At 34.2% G+C, this 18,896-nt stretch overlaps 2 protein-coding genes across 3 annotated transcripts; both read right to left on the bottom strand.

The window, feature by feature from the left end:
• Nucleotides 1-10,209: 10,209 nt before the first annotated feature.
• Nucleotides 10,210-10,926, bottom strand: LOC105636261 (histone H2B.9). The gene has a single exon (XM_012219497.4). It carries the CDS (start codon nt 10,823-10,825, stop codon nt 10,406-10,408), a length of 420 nt encoding a protein of 139 aa, XP_012074887.1. The 5' UTR covers nt 10,826-10,926; the 3' UTR covers nt 10,210-10,405.
• Nucleotides 10,927-15,109: 4,183 nt separating this feature from the next.
• Nucleotides 15,110-18,601, bottom strand: PPA4 (pyrophosphorylase 4). Of its 2 annotated transcripts, none has more exons than XM_012219496.4 (9): nt 18,325-18,601; nt 17,033-17,193; nt 16,891-16,919; nt 16,659-16,724; nt 16,473-16,580; nt 16,136-16,201; nt 15,891-16,011; nt 15,679-15,760; nt 15,110-15,439 (listed from the first exon to the last, which is right to left on the bottom strand). In XM_012219496.4, the coding sequence occupies exons 2-9, from the start codon at nt 17,166-17,168 to the stop codon at nt 15,397-15,399; spliced, it is 651 nt and encodes a 216-aa protein (XP_012074886.1). In that variant the 5' UTR covers nt 17,169-17,193; nt 18,325-18,601; the 3' UTR covers nt 15,110-15,396. The 2 variants fall into 2 exon arrangements, with proteins under 2 accessions (XP_012074886.1, XP_012074885.1); XM_012219495.4 differs by having other exon boundaries at nt 17,033-17,177; nt 18,325-18,599.
• Nucleotides 18,602-18,896: the final 295 nt, after the last annotated feature.

Below are 18,896 nucleotides of genomic sequence, written 5' to 3'. Positions count from 1 at the left end.
AGATAGATAATGTTAGCTTACAAAACAAGTATATCCTCACTCTGCCGCATATGATAAATATGACAAATAAGTATTTTATTGATTTTCTCAAATATGACAAATATTTAAGAACGAAGGTAATAAATTAATTGAAATTGCACTCAAATTAGACGTTGGAAACTGTAGTTAGTTGCTAATTCAATGGACAATTTCACCAATTGAAAGAAATATACTTCCTTTTTCCCAAAAAGATTGTTCACTTTCTATTTTCACACAGATTAAGAAAGTTGCAATTATTATAGTTAAGGGATTAAATACAATATAAGTTGTTTTTGGATGCTTATTTTTTCTCAAAATATAAGTCATTTCGAGTATTTTGAGAAAGTAATAAATAATATTTTTCAATATTACCTTTATTTATATTAAATACAATACTATCTACATAAGTTATCCTTGATTTTGAGATAAAATGTAATTTGGTCAAATTACCCTTAATTTTGTTAAAGTTTAGGAGAATTAATTGCTTATTATAACGAGGACTAATATGCGATGTAGTTTTTCAATATTATATTTAATATATTTTTTTTGATAGTAAAGAAGATCATATTATTATAACAAATCATGAGAAATAAGATCTTCAATACAATAGGGAGTCGAGTCCTATAGGACGGAAACAAGGATGTAAACAAGGGTGGCCACGGTTTTGGAACCGAACCGAAAATTAGCGGTTTCGGTTACGGTTTGAAACCGAACGGTTCCAATTCTGGTTTCTCAATGGTTCCAAAATCGACGGTTCCGATCAGTTTCAGACCGATTTTAGACGGTTTCGGCCAATTTCAGATGGAACTAGAACCGTCGGTTCCGACTGGAGCTGGAACCATCGGTTCACGGTTCCAAAACTGGTGGAATAGGAATCGAACTGGTTTGGATCGGTTTTGATTCCGGTTTGGATCGGTTTTGGTTCCCACCGGTTCGGAACCGATGGTTCTAGTTTCGAAAATCAGATTTTGGCCACCCCTAGATGTAAACATGCCACACGAGCAAGCGCATGTGCAGGCTTATTGACTTGTCTCCTAATCCAAATCAATTCACAAGATGGCATTTGAGAAAGCAGTTGTTTAATCTCTTCTAACACCGGTGCCTAATCTGAGTAAGGTTCAAACCCAGCAGTGACAGCTTGAAATAGTTGCAGCAATCTGTTTCCAGTAGAACCCTACCAAATGATCTCGTGAGCAGCCATGACAATACTTCCTTAAGACTAATGGCCTCTGCGATGTGTGGTTACAGACCCCTGCAAAATGACCCGTGCAAGCTACTAAAAATGACCTAGCTTCATTCCGGACAAGGCCAGCATAAGATGAACGATCCTCAGTCGTATGGACAGCTGCATCAAAGTTACACTTTACAACCCCAGGCGGAGGAGGAGCCCATGTTGGAACTGAAGCCGCGCGGTAATGGGGAATTTCGTGTACCGATATGCGCATTCTGCCAGTCTTTAAGAAAGCTGGTTACTGCCATGATAATGTTGCAAGGATACCCGACGATTTCTGTCAAACCAAATAAAATAACACAACACACCAAATAACAAGCAATGCTCATCACTGCGACAATCAATAAACCCCAGCAGCATATCACTAAAACTAGTGGCAGATCCGTCCAACTGAATCCATGCTAAATTCCAACACAGTTGCGCTTTCTCATAAAGGAATAGCATGTGCATTATTGTCTCTGTTTCGCCACAGAATGGGCAGTGATCATCCTCGGTAATTCGCTTGCCAAAAAGTATAGAGCTTACTGGCAAAATATTACGACACGCCCACCAAAGCCAGTGCTTAACCTTCGGTGGGAATTCTAATTGCCATAATTTAGTCCAAATTGTGAAATGAAGTTTGCTTCTGGCACCACAAAATTAGGCAAGACAAGTTTGTATCCTGATTTAACAAGGTACTTCCCTGAACTAGAGAAGCGCCATATTAGTTTATCTGCCTGGGTAGCTCGAATAAAAGGGAGGGATAGGACCTGTGACACCTCCTCTGGTAGGAAAAGTCTGGCAATTAAATCCACATTCTAACCATTAAACATTCATAGATCTCCAACTGACATATTGTCAAAACTAGGAACAACAGGGCTATGGGGATAAAAATCATGATCACGTGGTATCCACGGCTCATGCCAAATATTGACGTTTGAACCGTTACCAATTCTCCACCTATACCCTCTTTTTAAAAATGACTTAGCCGAGACCATGCTCCTCCATATAAGGCTGAGATTATGCCCTAACAGTGCATCCAAAACATTCCCCCTGGAAAATATTAGCTCTAAGAACTGAACATAGAAGAGAATTCGGCTCGGTGACAAAGTCTCCAAATCTGTTTACCAACTAGGGCAATATTAAACGAATATAGGTGTCTGAAGCCAAGGCCGCCCATAGCCTTCTCAATCATATTGTATCCCAACATAACCAAGGAATTCCTTTACCATTCGAGCCTTGTGTACCCTACCAAAAAGAGTTCATGATTCCTTGCAATTCTTTGCAGGAGGAAGTAGGAAGAAAGAAAGTACTCATGTAACGTCCCATTTTTTCTATTGAATCGAGTCGTTGCTTAGAGTCGAGTCGGGCTGATCCAAAACCCGGTTTGAGCCATTAGAGTCCAGAGTGGGGTAGAATGGGATGTAACTGAAATAAGGAAAAGAAGTGGGCTTACTTGAAGGAAGCAAAAAGGTCAAAGTATAAGGATTAGGACTTGCTTGCACGAAAGTATAAAGTTGAGGTATTGAGTTGTACCATTTTGACACTTGAGGGACCATTTGGTAATTTTACACACAAAATCATGATATTTTTGGAGTATTCCCGAGACTTCCATTCCACTTTTCCATGTTTCATCTTTATCTTCTTCATCTCCTTCATCATCTTCATTTATCTTACTTTCCCTTGCTTCTCCATCAATTGTCATGAGATTCAAGCATTAATTCAACTTCTATTCTATCCAAGTAAGTAAACCTTCTTGAATTTCATACTTGAATCATTTGGTGATATTTTTAGAGTATTCATAAGAATTCTCATGTATAGGAGAGGTGAGCTCAAAGGTAGAAGAAAAAGGAAGCTAAAAAGAAGAGCTTAAGCTTTTTGGAGTGAAGGTGTGCTATCTCTTTTAGTTTAATTAATTTCCTTGCATGAGAATTTGTGTGGTGTGTTGATAATGAGAAAATATGTTGTTTCATGTTGAGTAAGATGACTGAAAATGGTGAAAAAGCATGAGATGAAATGAATAAATGAAGTAGATGTTGAGTTCATGCTGAAACAAGTTTTGCTGGAAAAGTTACCAGTAACTTCACATTGATATTTACCCCATTTAACGATGGAATTAGGAAGTGTCATAGAAGAGTTATTTGTTCCTCTATGTGTTAGCTTTACATGGGTTTTTGAATCACCCAAATCGGAGTTGTAAATTGAGAGATATGACCAAAAGAGTACAGACTGCGCAGGCTGGAAAACACATCGCGCGCTCGCGAATTTCATTTGCGCGCTCGCGAATTGTGCCTGTAAACTCACTGACTCTCATGTGTGCTTTGCGCGCTCGCGACTTTCATTTGCGCGCTCGCGACTTGTGTTTTTATGGTCTTTTGGACTTCATTTTCTATGCAATTGTATTCCTTTGCTCACCTTGTATGCCTCCAATCATTTTAAAACAAAAAGACAACATTAGAACATGCATCAAAACAACATGCAAGCATGCAAATGATTGGAAATGAGGTAAACACTATGGTGTATGAAGTTATGAATTCTATTCCTTTTCTCAACTTGTATGTCTTCAATCATTTTAAAGCAAAAAGACGACATGAACACATGTATAAACACAAAATGCAAGCATGCAAATGGTGTGAAACTAACATGACACAAGTTGCCCGCTTGGCGAGGCTATCAGCATACAGGTAAGCAGTAAATTTTATGAAATGATGAAGCAGTTAATTTTATGTCACGACCCGTTTCCGTGGGCCGAACCGGCACTAGGGCCCAAGTAAGCTTAAGGCCCCCGAGGCCCGTAGTAAGCCTAAATTATTCAATCTGTCTACATGATTCTCCTAATTTCAACAAAACAGTAAGCCCATATGACTTAAGATATAAGTTTTATAAAATTTTCAAACATCTGACCCAATATCAAATAATACATAAAATTTAACCAGGGCCTATTCATAATAACTCGTAATCACAATAAGGGCTTACTGGTTTACCTACAGTTAATTACACAATAATTAAGTTATAGCGTAGTGCTAACAATAAGGCCCAATTTAAATACACAATCCTATAACTGCGGAGTTCAAAAATAATCTGATAATAGAATAATTTATACATCCAAAATTAAATAACAGAAATATAAAGTTTACATTTATAACTCTGCGGAGAAGATTGCAGAGCTTCAGTTGAATCCGCTGCTTCCAGATACCTGAGAGGTTTATTGGGGGGGGGGGGGTGAGTTTTGCAACTCAGTGAATAATAATAAATAATACACACCACATACAATCAAGCAAAATGCACCCTAGTATACTGAATGAACACCCAACAATCAATCATATGGCATCACATCAGCACCCACAAACAATATCACCTTCAAATAATCACATCACGTGGAAATTAGTCAGTGGAGTCACCGAACCCCCGATGAGCCGTCCTCCCACATGGCTCATCCTCTCACATGTGCACCAGGGAGCCGATCCCCCATACTGGCCGACCGGTCTAATCCTCACTTGACCAGCCCTCTCATTGTTTTTGCATTCTCTCTTTTCTTTTCCATACCAACAGGAGGCAACCCGGTCGTCTCCATCAAATCTAGATCATCAGGCGCTCACAACAGGTGGCCACCCTACGGGCTGCGATCAAATCTAGATTATCCGATGCGCCCAATAAAGAAGCCAACCTGTGGTTAACGGTAACGGTAACGGTAGGTGCACATGGGGGCGCCAATCTCCCATTTACCCGGCTAACAGTAATCAGAATCAGGATCCATATAACGGTAACGGTCTCACAAACCCATGGTGACCCACTTCATCCCAATTCCACACAAACAAATCACAGTATAGTCACAGCACAAATAATCAGACATTTCATTCATCATAATACACCAATTTCATCCAAATGCACAATTATATATAAGTATAATTATAGTGATCGTAACATAACATATATGATAAAATACTTATAATATATTGTAAACATGTAAATAAAAAATATAATGTTTATAAATAAATGATATGCAAATGCAGTGTTGATATGCATTATTTATTATTACTCACAGTGATGGAGAGTGAAGTTCTAGCTTTGATTCTGTCCTGGAGGAGCACTAGATGGACCCGGGCGATCTAAGCAAAGTAAGAATGACACAAAAAGAAATAATTCTATCAGACAAAATATCTCCTTACCCTTCTAAGAATTTTATTTTATATTCTAAATTTTTCTATGTAATTTAATCTCGATATCTAATTTATTTTTTGTACTAAAATTTTATCTTTCTATCTAACTCTATTTTATTTGTTTTCGTTTGAATTATATTTTATTTCTTATTTTATTTTCTATTAAAATTTATTTTATTTTCTACCGAAATTTCGGCAGCATTTCCCCTAAAAATTGGACTATCCACCTGTTAAAATATCAACAATATATCTAATATTTCCAAACCACACAGCCCATCCATCGGGCAATCAATCAATCAAATTTTCCATCCTCCATCAATCCCAACATCACCACACAATAACATTATGTTTAAACTATCTTAATTAAATCAACACTAAAATTACAAAGCTATTAACTATCCACATTTACCAAATTAAATTAATTACATTAATCCACTACAAAGTAATAAGTTTAATTTAATTAACTAACATTACTAACATTAACTTAACTAAACTTAACTAACTCATTAATTACAAATAATAAAAATTAATTTCATTAACTAACATTACTAAATTAATCAACTACAAATAATAAAATTAATTTAATTAACTAATATTACTAACATTAACTAGATTAACTAAAATTATTAAAATTAAACTAACTAAATTTTAATTAACTATAATTAATAGAATTAAATTAATTAACTAAAATATTTTTAAATTAATTATCTAAAATTACTAAAACTAATTATCTATTTAATTATACCTAAAAAAAATATAGCTGCTGGAATTATTTGACCGGAAATGGAGGTTACACGTGCCGGAATGAAGAGCAGGTGGAGGTTGGTGGCCGGAGGTGCACTGGAGCAGCGGCAGAGCTGCTGTGACGCCGGCGGAGGCCCGATCTGCAGTGGCAGCGACGGCTTGACAAGGCTGTGCTGCTGCTGTAAGCGCGACAAAGAAGCAGCAACGCGATCTGGCCGAGGAGACGAGGAGCTGCTGGCGGAGCTGTTGCATTGCCGAGCTGCAGTAGGGGCGGTGGCGGAGTGGCAGTGGCCCGCGGCTCTGCTGTGTTGCCTCTGTCTCGCCAAGAACGCAGGCACAAGGAAAGAAAAAGAAAGAAAAAGGGAAGAAAGGAAGAAAGGAAGGAAGAAGACGAAGAAGAAGAGGGAGGAGTGGCAGTGGCGCTGTGATGGCAGTGGCGATGGAGTGGAGATGCGCTGGTGAGGGGGGAGTGAGTTTAGCATTGGAGATAAAAGAAAAAGAGAATTTTCTAGATGGTTTGGGTCGAACCGATTCGATTCGGTTCGATTCGGCCCAAATCATCGATTTTCAACGGTTTTTCGACTTTTTCAATCGATTTTTGGTTCGGTTTCTCATGATAGTTGCACTAAAATATTAATATTAATTTCCAGGCTGTCGGTACATTAAATTTAATTGGAAAATCTTTGAAAATAAAAATTCGGGTTGTTTCAATCTTCCCCCCTTAAAATAATTCGTCCTCGAATTTTCTAAGTGATAAGAAACAAGGATGCAACAGTTGTTTACGACAATGGTGGCTGTAATTCTCACATAATGCTACAACTGCTAAAAGTTGTGACATTCACATTCAGTAGAATTGTAACATCCCTTCCCGGTCCACCCGTAAACCCGAATAAACCGAGTTGAGACGTTACAAACTGGTTGACTGTATGGCCTGACATGCTGAAGTCATAATGTATATTGAATATAATAGCATGCTGATGTTGTATACAAAAATAATGTAATTTATATTTACAAAACATGATACTAGTGTCAAAATAAAATGGGCCCAACTTTGTGCCCTGTACATGCCATGAAAAGGATATACAAAAGATACACATCCAAATGAGTAGCTACCCTGAAGACTGAGTCTTCTACAGATGAACTGCAGCAGTTGTAAGCTAACTCTCTACGGTCCAATCTCAAAACCTGCGAGTTAAACAGGTAACTCGCTGAGCAAATAAAGCTCAGTGGATATCTCAACAGATAAAGAAACAATTAAACACATACATGTATAGAAAGAACCATGTAAACACATATGGCACATATAAGCACAAACATCATGATACTTTCATGATACCTTGATTATCTTTTGTACTGTTTATAATACTGTATAATTCATGAAATGTTATGTCAAGATATCTGTATGGCTCCATAAGGTTATAGTGAAACCGAAGTGATAAGAAAAACTGTATGAAACTGGATGAATATTGTATGCTTGGCTGCTATGGCCCATATATAATCATATCCACTCAACGGCCTGTAGCCGAAGTATCAAAATGTATGAGGTGCAGATCTGCTATCCTATGTCGCGACATAGCCTTATCTACATGGTTTCTGCCTAACCTCAATGGAGCCTAATGTTGGTATGTCAATAATATAACACAACATCATATTCATAGTTCACAACTTCATAATTCATAATGTTTATTTGATTTCACATCACTTGTATGCTTGCATGTTGTTTTAATACATGTTCTAATGTTGTATTTTTGTAATAAAATGATTGGAGGCATACAAGTTGAGCAAAGGAATCCAATTGCATAGAAAATAAAGTCCAAAAGTGCATGAAAACACAAGTCGCGAGCGCGCCTTGCAAGGTCGCGAGCGCGTAAAGCACCAGATGAGAGACAGTGAGTTATCGGGCACAAGTCGCGAGCGCGTACTTGAAAGTCGCGAGCGCGAGAAGTGCCAAATGAGAGACAGAGAGTTTGGGAGCACAAGTCGCGAGCGCGCACTTGAAAGTCGCGAGCGCGAGATGTGCCAAATAAGAGTCAGAGAGTTTCAGGCGAAAGTCGCGGGTGCGCACTTGAAAATCGCGAGCGCGAGAAGGCAACGCGAGCTCGTCATGCAATTCGCGCGCGCGCTTCGCGTTTTCCAGCCTGCACTGTCTGTACTCTTTTGGTCATATCTCTCAATATACAACTCCGATTTGGATGATTCAAAAACCCATGTAAAGCTAACACATAGAGGAACAAATAACTCTTCTATAACACTTCCTAATTCCATCATTAAATGGGGTCAAAATCAAGATGAAGTTACTGGTAAAATTTCCAGCAAAACCTGTTTCAGCATAAACTCACTATTTACTTCCTTTATTCAATACCTCCCCTGTTTTCTCACCATTACCAGTCCTCCCACTCAACATGAAGCAATATTGTCTCATTAGCAACACACCACACAAATTCTCATGCAAAGACTGTGACATCCCAGGTTTGGGGCACAACACCTTAGGCGAATCCCACATCGGCTACGCACAAGGTGGAAGTCCTATACATAAAGGGTGGCAACCTTGAACTAGTGTGACGCGTTTTGGGCTGGCAGAGCGGAGGTTTCCCTGGCCCAGAAACAAAACCGTGAGGGTTCAGGCCAGGTTTGGCATCCAAAGCGAACAATATCACACTAGGGCTGGGCTGTTACAAGAATACTTGTTCTTCTGAGCAGCTAGAAGGATGAACCAAGAAGATGAGATAAATATTTTTGAGTTTGTTAGTCAAACCGGTGGAACTAATTTTTATTAAATTTATGAAGACAAACCAATGGGAAGAAAATCTAATTTATAGGGAGGGTAGGATGATTATGAGATGAATCTACCCTCAAAGTCTAGATATCTACCTTATCACCATAGTTAATTTAAACTTGAGTTGTATTATATCTACAAGTCGTCAAATCAAGTAAACTATTCATAACCAAAAGATTCAACACTAGTATTCACCTTTACGCGTAAGAATTTAAGTTCTTCATAACCTCTGCTCAAGTAAGGGTTATTAATCTCACTAGCTATATATCATGTGTCTTACATCGATGTATCGCCTCATTTATCTCTCACTAGCTATGAAAGAAGTCAATATGTTTAGTTATGAAAGAAGTCAATATGTTTAGTTAATGTTTATGTTTATGAATATTTAGTTACGTTTGTTGAATATATTTAGCTTCATTTAGTTATTTATTTAAATTTTAAGCAAATGTAAAATTTTATACTTAAAAAAATCGATTTTTTTACCAGAAATAATCCATTTGAAGTGAGACGAGGTACGTGATCTGTCATACAAAGCCTTGCATGTTGACATCGGAGCCACTCAGCCAAATAGGGTGAAGTGAGGTTAAATACTTCCTCCTCCGATTTGCTTGTTATTCTTTTTTTTTTTTTTTTCAATATCCCAAAATAGTTACAAAATTTATAAATTTATACTAAGAGTTAAAAAAAAAAACAAAAAAGCAAATATGGAACAGAGAATGTATTTCACAATAAACGTAACAACAATATCTTTTTGATAAATCTGCACCAATGCATTTCAGGTGAAGAATATAGATTTCAGAGGAAAAGAATTCCTAGAACAGGAAGAGAAATTTTTACTGTTCAACCATTGATCAAAGCACGGTGGTTTTCACTAATATCTGTAGGATGCAACATTTGGCAATATAAGTTTTGCCTGAGCAATGCTAGAACCATGAAAAGTACATTGGCCTAAGCTAAACATCGAAGAATGTATAGAAACACCTTTATAACACCCTTCTACATATTAAAAATTCTACCAGGAATCAAAATAAAGTCAAATACTTCTGCATCATCCTGCAGGTCAAAGCAATTGTAGATACTATCAAATTGTCCATTAAACATTTCAGAGAAAAAACAATTTAAACCAAACATTATATGAGCTACCTGATCAACCATTCTATGAATGGTATCTATATCCAAGAACAACCATGATCCCTAACAACCTTGTTTTCTTAAATAGCTTTGTTGAAAAATCAGATCAGCCTCTGCATATAATTAAAACTTAAATTGACAGATTTTTCCAAATTAAATTCATCCCACGATTCAAAACTAATTATTATTAAATCTAATTAATCAACGAGAACATTTCCCTGTACATTCAATCAGAGGAAGAGAAAAGGCGAGAGATTATTTCCAACCAACCATTTAAAAAAAATATATTCAACAACAGAAAAAGGGGAAAAGAAAACTAATTTTCTGATTCAAACATCAGGCTGAATCTCTCAGAAAACTATTCCATTAAGAGCTAGTAAATTTGGTAACTGCTTTAGTCCCTTCAGAAACAGCGTGTTTTGCGAGCTCTCCAGGAAGAACCAATCGCACAGCAGTCTGAATTTCCCTAGATGTAATAGTTGGTTTCTTGTTATACCTAGCCAATCGAGATGCCTCTTGTGCAAGTTTCTCGAAAATATCATTAATAAAACTGTTCATAATCCCCATAGCTTTACTTGATATCCCAATATCAGGATGCACCTGTTTCAACACCTTAAAAATGTAGATCTTATATGTCTCGCTGCTCTTCTTTATCTTCTTCTTCTTCTTCTCGCCGCCTTCCTTCGAGATCTTCTTCTCCGCCTTTGGTCTCTTCTCCGCCGAGGCTGGAGATTTCTCCGCCACCGGTTTTTTCTCAGCCGGCTTCTTTTCGGCCTTCGGTGCCATCAAACGAACTCCAAAGAAATTGAAGGGATTTAAATCGAACTGGAGTGAATTAAGGGGCGATCTGTTTGTTTGGTAGATGTGTGCGATTGCGAAAGAGGATTGCTTTTAAAGGGAGGCGGGGTTCGTTATGATTGGAAGATTGGGGCTCACGCCGATCGGTGATGTGGCGTTGATCTTGAGCGTATATAATTCAAGCGTGCAAGAGAGAAGGAAATGGACGGTGTAGATTCTATTTTTGTGCTTTGGGGTTCTGATAGAAGAGTCGTAATCTAGTGGATTCTAGTTTGTCTTTAAAAAAAAAAAACAAAAATCATACAGGGGGGGTTTTCACTCTTTCGTAACTGTACGGCCAACTTCTAATTTGTCGTTATCTCTAGAATTACTTTTTTTTAAAATAAATATTATTATTGAAATACTATTATTTTTTAAATAGCAATATATATATATAATCTAGAAGAAAAAAAAAATCTTGAGGAAGCTGATATGATACTCTCCTGTTTCAGTATTTTTTTTCTTTTTTTATAAATTTTCTTGGTTTTAATACTTTTTTATCATTTATTTTTTCCTTTTCCCATAAATTTGTAAATTTTTTTATCACCATGGCAATTTAAATAATTATTAGACATAAATATTATTTTAAAAAATAATTTTCAATTCCTAATTAATCAGTAATTTAACAATCCTTCATAAAATTTAAAATTTTAAAACTTACCTCTTCTTTGTTCTCTCTCTATTTATTATCTCCTCCCTAGGAATTAAGTTCCCACATTCCATTCCTCAAGCGGAATTCAAATTCCAACAGGAACCATGAACAAAGTATTTTTTTTCTCTCTTTTATTTTTATCATATTTTTGTGATTAATTGATGTTTTAACAGGTAGTTAATAATTGAACACAATGATTTTCTTTACAATTTTTTCTTTTATTTTGATATATGTATGATATGCTTTATTTCTTTCTAACAAAAAATTAATCTATCATTTTATTCTCATTTACAGCTCTAAAGCCGTACAAGATAGCTTCGACTGTCAATATTGGAAATCCTGCAAATCAAGAAAAGATCAATCTAATTTTCAAGAATGGCTACTACTTGTTAGCTACAAGCTTACAATCTTTGACTTAGTTTATTCTCTTAATGCAACAGTGGAGTTATGAAATGTATATGTTGGCGAATAAAAATTTTATAAATAAAAAAATTTTTTATTCGTTGTTTTATTTTTTATATTTTCATGTAATTATCATTATAATAATATTGATGTTTTTTTTTTTTGAGCTTTTTCTATTATTGAATTAATATATTGCATACAACTTCAGATTTGATATGATTTTAATGTTTGAATATTTGAATTTTAAAAAAAATTTGCTGGGAAGAGATTGGATATATATATATATATAATGTGGCATCTTATCTTAGAGATTTCTACAAAAATAAGCTTGACAAAGGTTTTAGTATCAAAATGCAGCAGAATTGAATTGACGACTTGAACCATTACCTGAAGAATTAGATGCTAAAATAAAAAGTATAGAATTATTGTATATAATTTCGTTTTATGATAATGTTTTAATTTAATACGTTTTGGTGGTCTAGTTTTTTGAAACATTTTATACATAAAACTAACTATACCAATTAATTATCCAAATCTAAATTATATGAATTTGTTTGAACTTTTACATAAACTAATTAAGGAATGTTCAATAGTTTTCAAATTTACATTGAAAAATAATTTAATAATCTCAAATCTCTGTCAAATCTTTTAGAATCATTAGGAGTTCCAATTTAAAATCAAATATACATCTTTATAAAATATGTCCTTTATGAGTTTAACTTGTATTTATACGTAAAAACTTTATTTAATCACGGTGAAATTAAATGCCTACTAATTTAAAATTTTAATGTTGTTATCTAAATTATCTAAATAAATTAGAAACTTAAAATATAATATACAGTAAAAAAGCAAATCGTGCATTGTGTTTACCTAATTATATTATTATTTCTAAATGTTTTTAATTTGTGAATAAAAATAATTGAAATTATGTTAAATAAAGATTTAGTTAATACTAATATTTAATATTTATTTATTTGAGTGTTAAAAAATTAAATTATTTGAAATTTTAAAAATTTAAATATTCAAAAATCAAAATATGTTTGTGTACCCTCCTATCTCTTATTTAAATTGAGTTTTTGATGTAAAATAATAAATTATAAACATTAATATGTAAAATATTGGAATATAATCAATATATTACATGATTCCTTTTTTTTTTCAAGCCATTTTGTTTTGCAAAAAATAGAAATAAAAAAAAAAAGAATAATGAAAAATATATAAGAATAAGAAATCATTATATACTCATGAAATCATCAACACGAGATAACTTTGAATGTAAAATTTAGAATTTCATCTATTTTAAAATTTGTGAATTCGAGTTGAAACTTATTCAAATTCTTCATTTGAAATACAGAGTAGATATAAGATATACATACTTTATAATAGACAAGATCATCTCCCAAACCAATAATACTAATCAAATGGCGAATCGTATTATCCAAATTGAATTTCTTATTGAAGAAGCAGCAAATATTAAATTGTGAGAGAAGCTAAAGTGACAAAGATTGTAGAAACCAGAAATTGATTATTATTTTATAACATTTGGTTTTTTTTTTTTTATTTAAATAGGTGCGCGATTTGTAAAAAAATTGTTCCATGGATAATCATCTTCGTCCGTGGAGAAATTAATTTATACCCAGTTAATAAAAAATTAATCGGAAATTAACGAGTCCAAGAATGAACAACCAAATCATCAAGTAATTATAGAAAAGAAAGAGCAAAAGGAGTCAATCCAATCAATAAAACAAATGGATAATCTTGAGTTTCAAGTTTCTATTTTGTAAAATATTGCATTAAATATGATTGAGTTACTAATGCATAGTTATATTATATTTCTTTCTCATTTCAAGTCATTGCACGTGGTTTTGATGTTTGGTTAGCATATTTTATGATAAATTAATCGTGTAAATAAATTGTGAAAAAATGAGCATGGATTATTGTAACATCCTAACTCGGGAAAGCGATCCTAAAAGAGCAAGTAGAGCAAAACTCATGGCTAGCTTCTAGAATAACATACTAGCTATGAATAGAGGAATGTGAAATACATCAATGAATCATATCATATATCAAAAATGAAAAACTAATCAACAAATGTGCATTTTGATGGAATGACTTAGAGAGTTAGAAGACTCTAGATTTAAGTATGCTCACTTAACGGAAATCCTAAAATGGGTGACTACTTGGAAAGTTCCTCGTTTCACCTATGGGACAATTTCTTGGTGTTTGAAGTCAGGCATGACAATTATATAAGTGGGGCACAAAAGATTATTACCAAATATTTTTTGAATGCTCTCTCAAAACGGCAACGCTTTGCTGTTAAAAAAATTGTGCCAATAAGTTCTTCCTATTCAAGAATTAGGGATTTTAGTTTGAAAATCATCAACCACTTTTCAAAAGTTATGGATGAATAAGGAGATTGCAAGTTCAAATCAAAAGATGTGATATGATTATAGGAAATGAACTTTTAGCTTTTTTGTTCTAATTTGTGTGTAAGTTCTTAGATATGAACTCGTTAGGAGTATTTGGAAAGAATTTGAAGAGACAATTGATACTATTAAAAAAATTTTAACTCCAAAATCAAATTTGCATATACCATTTTACCAAGTGTCTTCATTTTTTAAACAAAATTCAAACTTTGTTTTCAACCAAAAATGTCCCACTAAAAATGGGAGAGCCAAATTTAAAATTTTGATTAGGATGTAAATATTGGCTTTAAATGTGTTTATGAGAAAAAAATTAGCATGACATATTTGACTTTCAAAATAAACATTCAATTAATGCAATATTAAGGGCAAAATAGAAAAAATTAGATAAAAAATGACAGTTTACCTAATTTCTTAATCTTTGTGCAAAGTTAATTATTTCTATATAAATGAATCGGAAAGAGTAATATATATTAAAATTGTGCATAGGACAAGCATGTGGCTAGTATAGATAAAGGAGAGGTGATCTCCACTGGCCACGTTAGATTGACCTTTAGTTTATTTATTCTATAGGGGTATTAAGTATCATTAAGCTCAAAGATGGACAGATCACGATATAGGTAGGTAGATTTTTGGACAAAAGTCCAAAACATGATATTGCAGTAAAGAAACATAGATGTACAGTAACATTCCTCTAAATGAACGATTTAATAAATAAATGACAATTAAAAGCCTTTATAAAATAAGCCCAAAAAATTGGAGGGAAAGAACAAGCATCATTCAAAGTAATACAAACATGATTCTTTTACATTCCTTACAGATGTTTCATTATAGCAAGTAACATTTAACAAACCTGAAGATATCGTCATCATCCTCGTCATCTTTCTATCCTAAGAATATAATAACCAAATCCATTCGGAAAATTTACCATAATAAGGTGTAAAAGACTATATATATAGAGAGAGAAAGAGAGAGAGCAGCATCTTTATATAAAAGGAAAAGGATCACATTCCAAGGTTTCAAGTCTAATGTATTCCTGAACATCATCGCCTCAGGCTCTCCACTATGTAGTCACAATACAGATTCCTAGAGAATAGCAAAATTAAAAGGAACACAGTAAATAGTAGAACAGAAAGGATAAAAAAGGATCATATTCAGAAAAGCATTTACAAAATCGAGAAACTTTAATTGATATTTAGACAGTTATTGGACAAGACTAGTGACAAGTAAATATACAACTTGTTCAGAGACTAGAAAATTGAACTTGAAAAATGCACTAAACAGCAAATGCCCAAAAATGCAAGTTAGACAGACCAATCACTTACATGGAATGCTGAATTGCTTTGTAGGCATCAGAAGCTGGAAGAAAGTCATTAACGGCAACTTCCTTGTTTTCATTTTTCTTGTCTGAATATATTATTAAGGAAACTATATGTTTAACTTAAAAAGGCTTCATAAAAAGGAAAAGTGCACGCCAAAATTCTTTGATAATTTGCAGCTTCCTTTATAAAAATTAAAAAAATACTTGAAAGGATACAATCTTCAAAGAAGCGGCGGATCTCAGCCAAACGATGTGGTGGGAGGTCCTTGATATCATCATAATGGCGATACTCAGGATCATCAGCGCAAACAGCAATTATCTTGTCATCTTTTTCACCCTAATTGGTTATCATGAAAACATATCGATAAATACAAGCAATTTCTCTGTGACCCATGAGGGAAAAGAAACAAATACGAAAAAAATAATAAGCAAATAGATTTTCTTCAGCTGAGGATATGCACCTGATCAATCATTGGCATAAGCCCAATAGCTTTGGCTCTAAGAAAACATCCTGGATGCACTGGTTCCTGCATATGGATGTATTTTTTTCAAAGAAGGTCCCATACAAGCAGTATATTTTAAGAAAAAAGATTGTGTAAATTGAGCAGTATGTTTTGAAGAATGTACAAAATTTATGTTTATGACAGCAAGCAAAAAAATAGATAGAGCTAAATCTGGTAGGGGAAAAAATGTCGAACTGCAAAGTACTTCCAAGAAAGCATGCCAAGAGCACACACATGTAAGAGAAATGATTACACAAAAAAAAAAAAAAAAAAAAAAAAAAAAAAAAAAAAAAACCTGCATAATAACCAAGACATCCATGGGATCATTGTCCTCACAAAGTGTACGAGGGATGAAGCCATAGTTGTGGGGGTACACAACTGAGGAGTATAGCACACGGTCAACCTGCATATGAGAACTTTAGCAACCAATTGTAAATAAATGGAGAAGCACAAAGGAAAAAAGCTTAGCATACAGGATTACCTTGATTAGTCCAGTCTTTTTGTCAAGTTCATATTTCACCTTGCTCCCTTTTCCTATTTCAACAACCTACATAAATAGTCTATGAAGTGAGATTTTAAATGGATCCAGAATTTATTGAATACAAAACACTTGAATCTTCCATATTTATAAATTACAAAACTCTAGATTCAATAATAGATACATATTTCTCGAATCCAATGGGTGTACAGTGGCCAAGGTTCATTATACTTACACAGTTGAATATCTTTGGAGCTCCAGGACCTTTTGTGGAAAAGATGAAAAAAAAAAAAAAGCAATAGACAATGTCATTAGATCAAATCAAAGAAGAAAATATCAAATGCTAATTCTGCATTGTTTACAGTAATATTGCCTACCTATCTCTAGATCATGCCAGGGATGTGCAGCAACAGACCTCCTGCTCATTGATGAAAGTATCCTTTCATTAAGAGGTGGATGCGAGGATGGCTGAGAAACATGGCCCTTGTTTGAAGTCTCAATAGGTGGAACCATATCTGCAACCTGAAAACAGAAGGAACTATAATATATAATATATTATTTACAATTGAGTGTAAACTGGTGAAAACTTGTATGGATTATTTTATAAATCTAGTTTGCAAGCAATGACACTTTGCATGTATAAGGTCGCCAAAGATTGCATCTTTAATAAATGAATTGAACAAAGACCAAGGACAGTATAATTAGGCTTAGAGGATTATAGTATCTGAAGTGAAAAATGTTTCAACCACGCACAGAAACATTTCTACAGAACATGTTAATTTCAGTTTCAGGTTTTTGTTCAGAATACATCCCAGCCATCATCTAATTCCCTGTTGTTCCTTTTAATTTAAAAATATTTTAAAAGAACTAAAAACAACCCACAAAGATGTTTGGGGAAAAAAAAAACTAAATTGGTAGATTCAAACATACAAAACACATTCCTTTATAAGAGAAGTAATCGTCTCATACAAGTTCATTCAATTCCATAAACCAAGATGCTTAACATAACAGCAAAACAACACTTTCGACTTGAGCAGCAGACAGGCATTAGCCAAATGAGAAGTAACAAGAATTGCCATTTAGCATGCGCCTGTGAAATGAAACGAAAGACATAATTTTCAAAGTCTTAAAAACATAAATCAGAATACACTGCAAATATTGAACAGTCCAACAGACTAAATTTAGGTCTCCTTTACTTTGACATTTTATGAACCCATAGAAAGCTTCAAAAACAAAAATCGTTTTCAGTTCTCAAAAAGCCAATACACGCAACTCCAAAATGCTAAACAAACTAAAGCTTTGATTTTTCAAAAAAAAAAAAAAAAAAAAACGGCCAATAAAAAATCTGACGGTCCAGAACAACTAGAAAATATTACAAATCCCTCAACTATAAAAATTAACACACAAAAAAAAAAAAAAAACAGAACATGAAGCAGAGTTTGTTTGTAATTTATATCAAAAATCAGGTTTCCATCCCTCAAAGAAACATTTGCTAAACAAACAACAAGCAAAAATAAACTAATTTCAAGCAAAAACGATCAAACACAACCAGATCCATAAAAAAAGAAAAGAAAAAGAGAAATTCATCATCTCATGGACTCAAAAATACGCATAAAAAGAAGGAAAAAAAACCCATAAAATGAGATCTAAGCGCGATTGTAAAACGCACCTCTAACATTAACGGGCTCCTTCTAACCTCTGAATCAAACGCCTTGCAGACGAAAGAAACGCAAAGACGCGATTCTTAGATCTCAAAAAGCAGAGCAAAGAGAAAGAGAAAGAGAAAGAGAAAAAGAGAGAGTATTTGAGAAGTAATGGTGAAGTAAATGAAGTCTCTCCGCTTTGTTTAGTAGAGGGAAGCAAAAGAGAGCTGTATGTGTTCCCGCTTTGTTTCTCCGCTTGCCATTTAAAGGCTACCTCCTCGTCAAAAGTATCAGCAGAAAATATCTAACATCAAAATTAAAATGGAAAAATATTTAACAATACGTTTTAAATTTAACTTGCTCCTCCGTATATTCTTTTGAGCGAATCATTCATGGTTGCCAGCTGTGTTTTGGTTTACACGTGTTACGGTTTCATTGGTTAGATTTGACTAAGAGGCTGGGGACCCACTAGGGACAGAGACGGAGTTCCAAACGGTCGTGCGGTGCTGTTTGGCCCTCCACTCCACGACGCGTTATTGTGGAATGAGTTGAACGGTGAAAAGTCTTTGTAACGTGTAACCGTTCCATATCATTTTTT

Source organism: Jatropha curcas, chromosome 2 (genome assembly GCF_041381405.1).
Source record: "Jatropha curcas cultivar XTBG-Jc1 chromosome 2, XTBG_Jcur_1.0, whole genome shotgun sequence".
In the NCBI taxonomy this organism is placed as follows: Eukaryota; Viridiplantae; Streptophyta; class Magnoliopsida; order Malpighiales; family Euphorbiaceae; genus Jatropha; species Jatropha curcas.
Note: the sequence above shows the minus strand (reverse complement) of the source record. Positions and strands in the feature narration are given on the sequence as shown.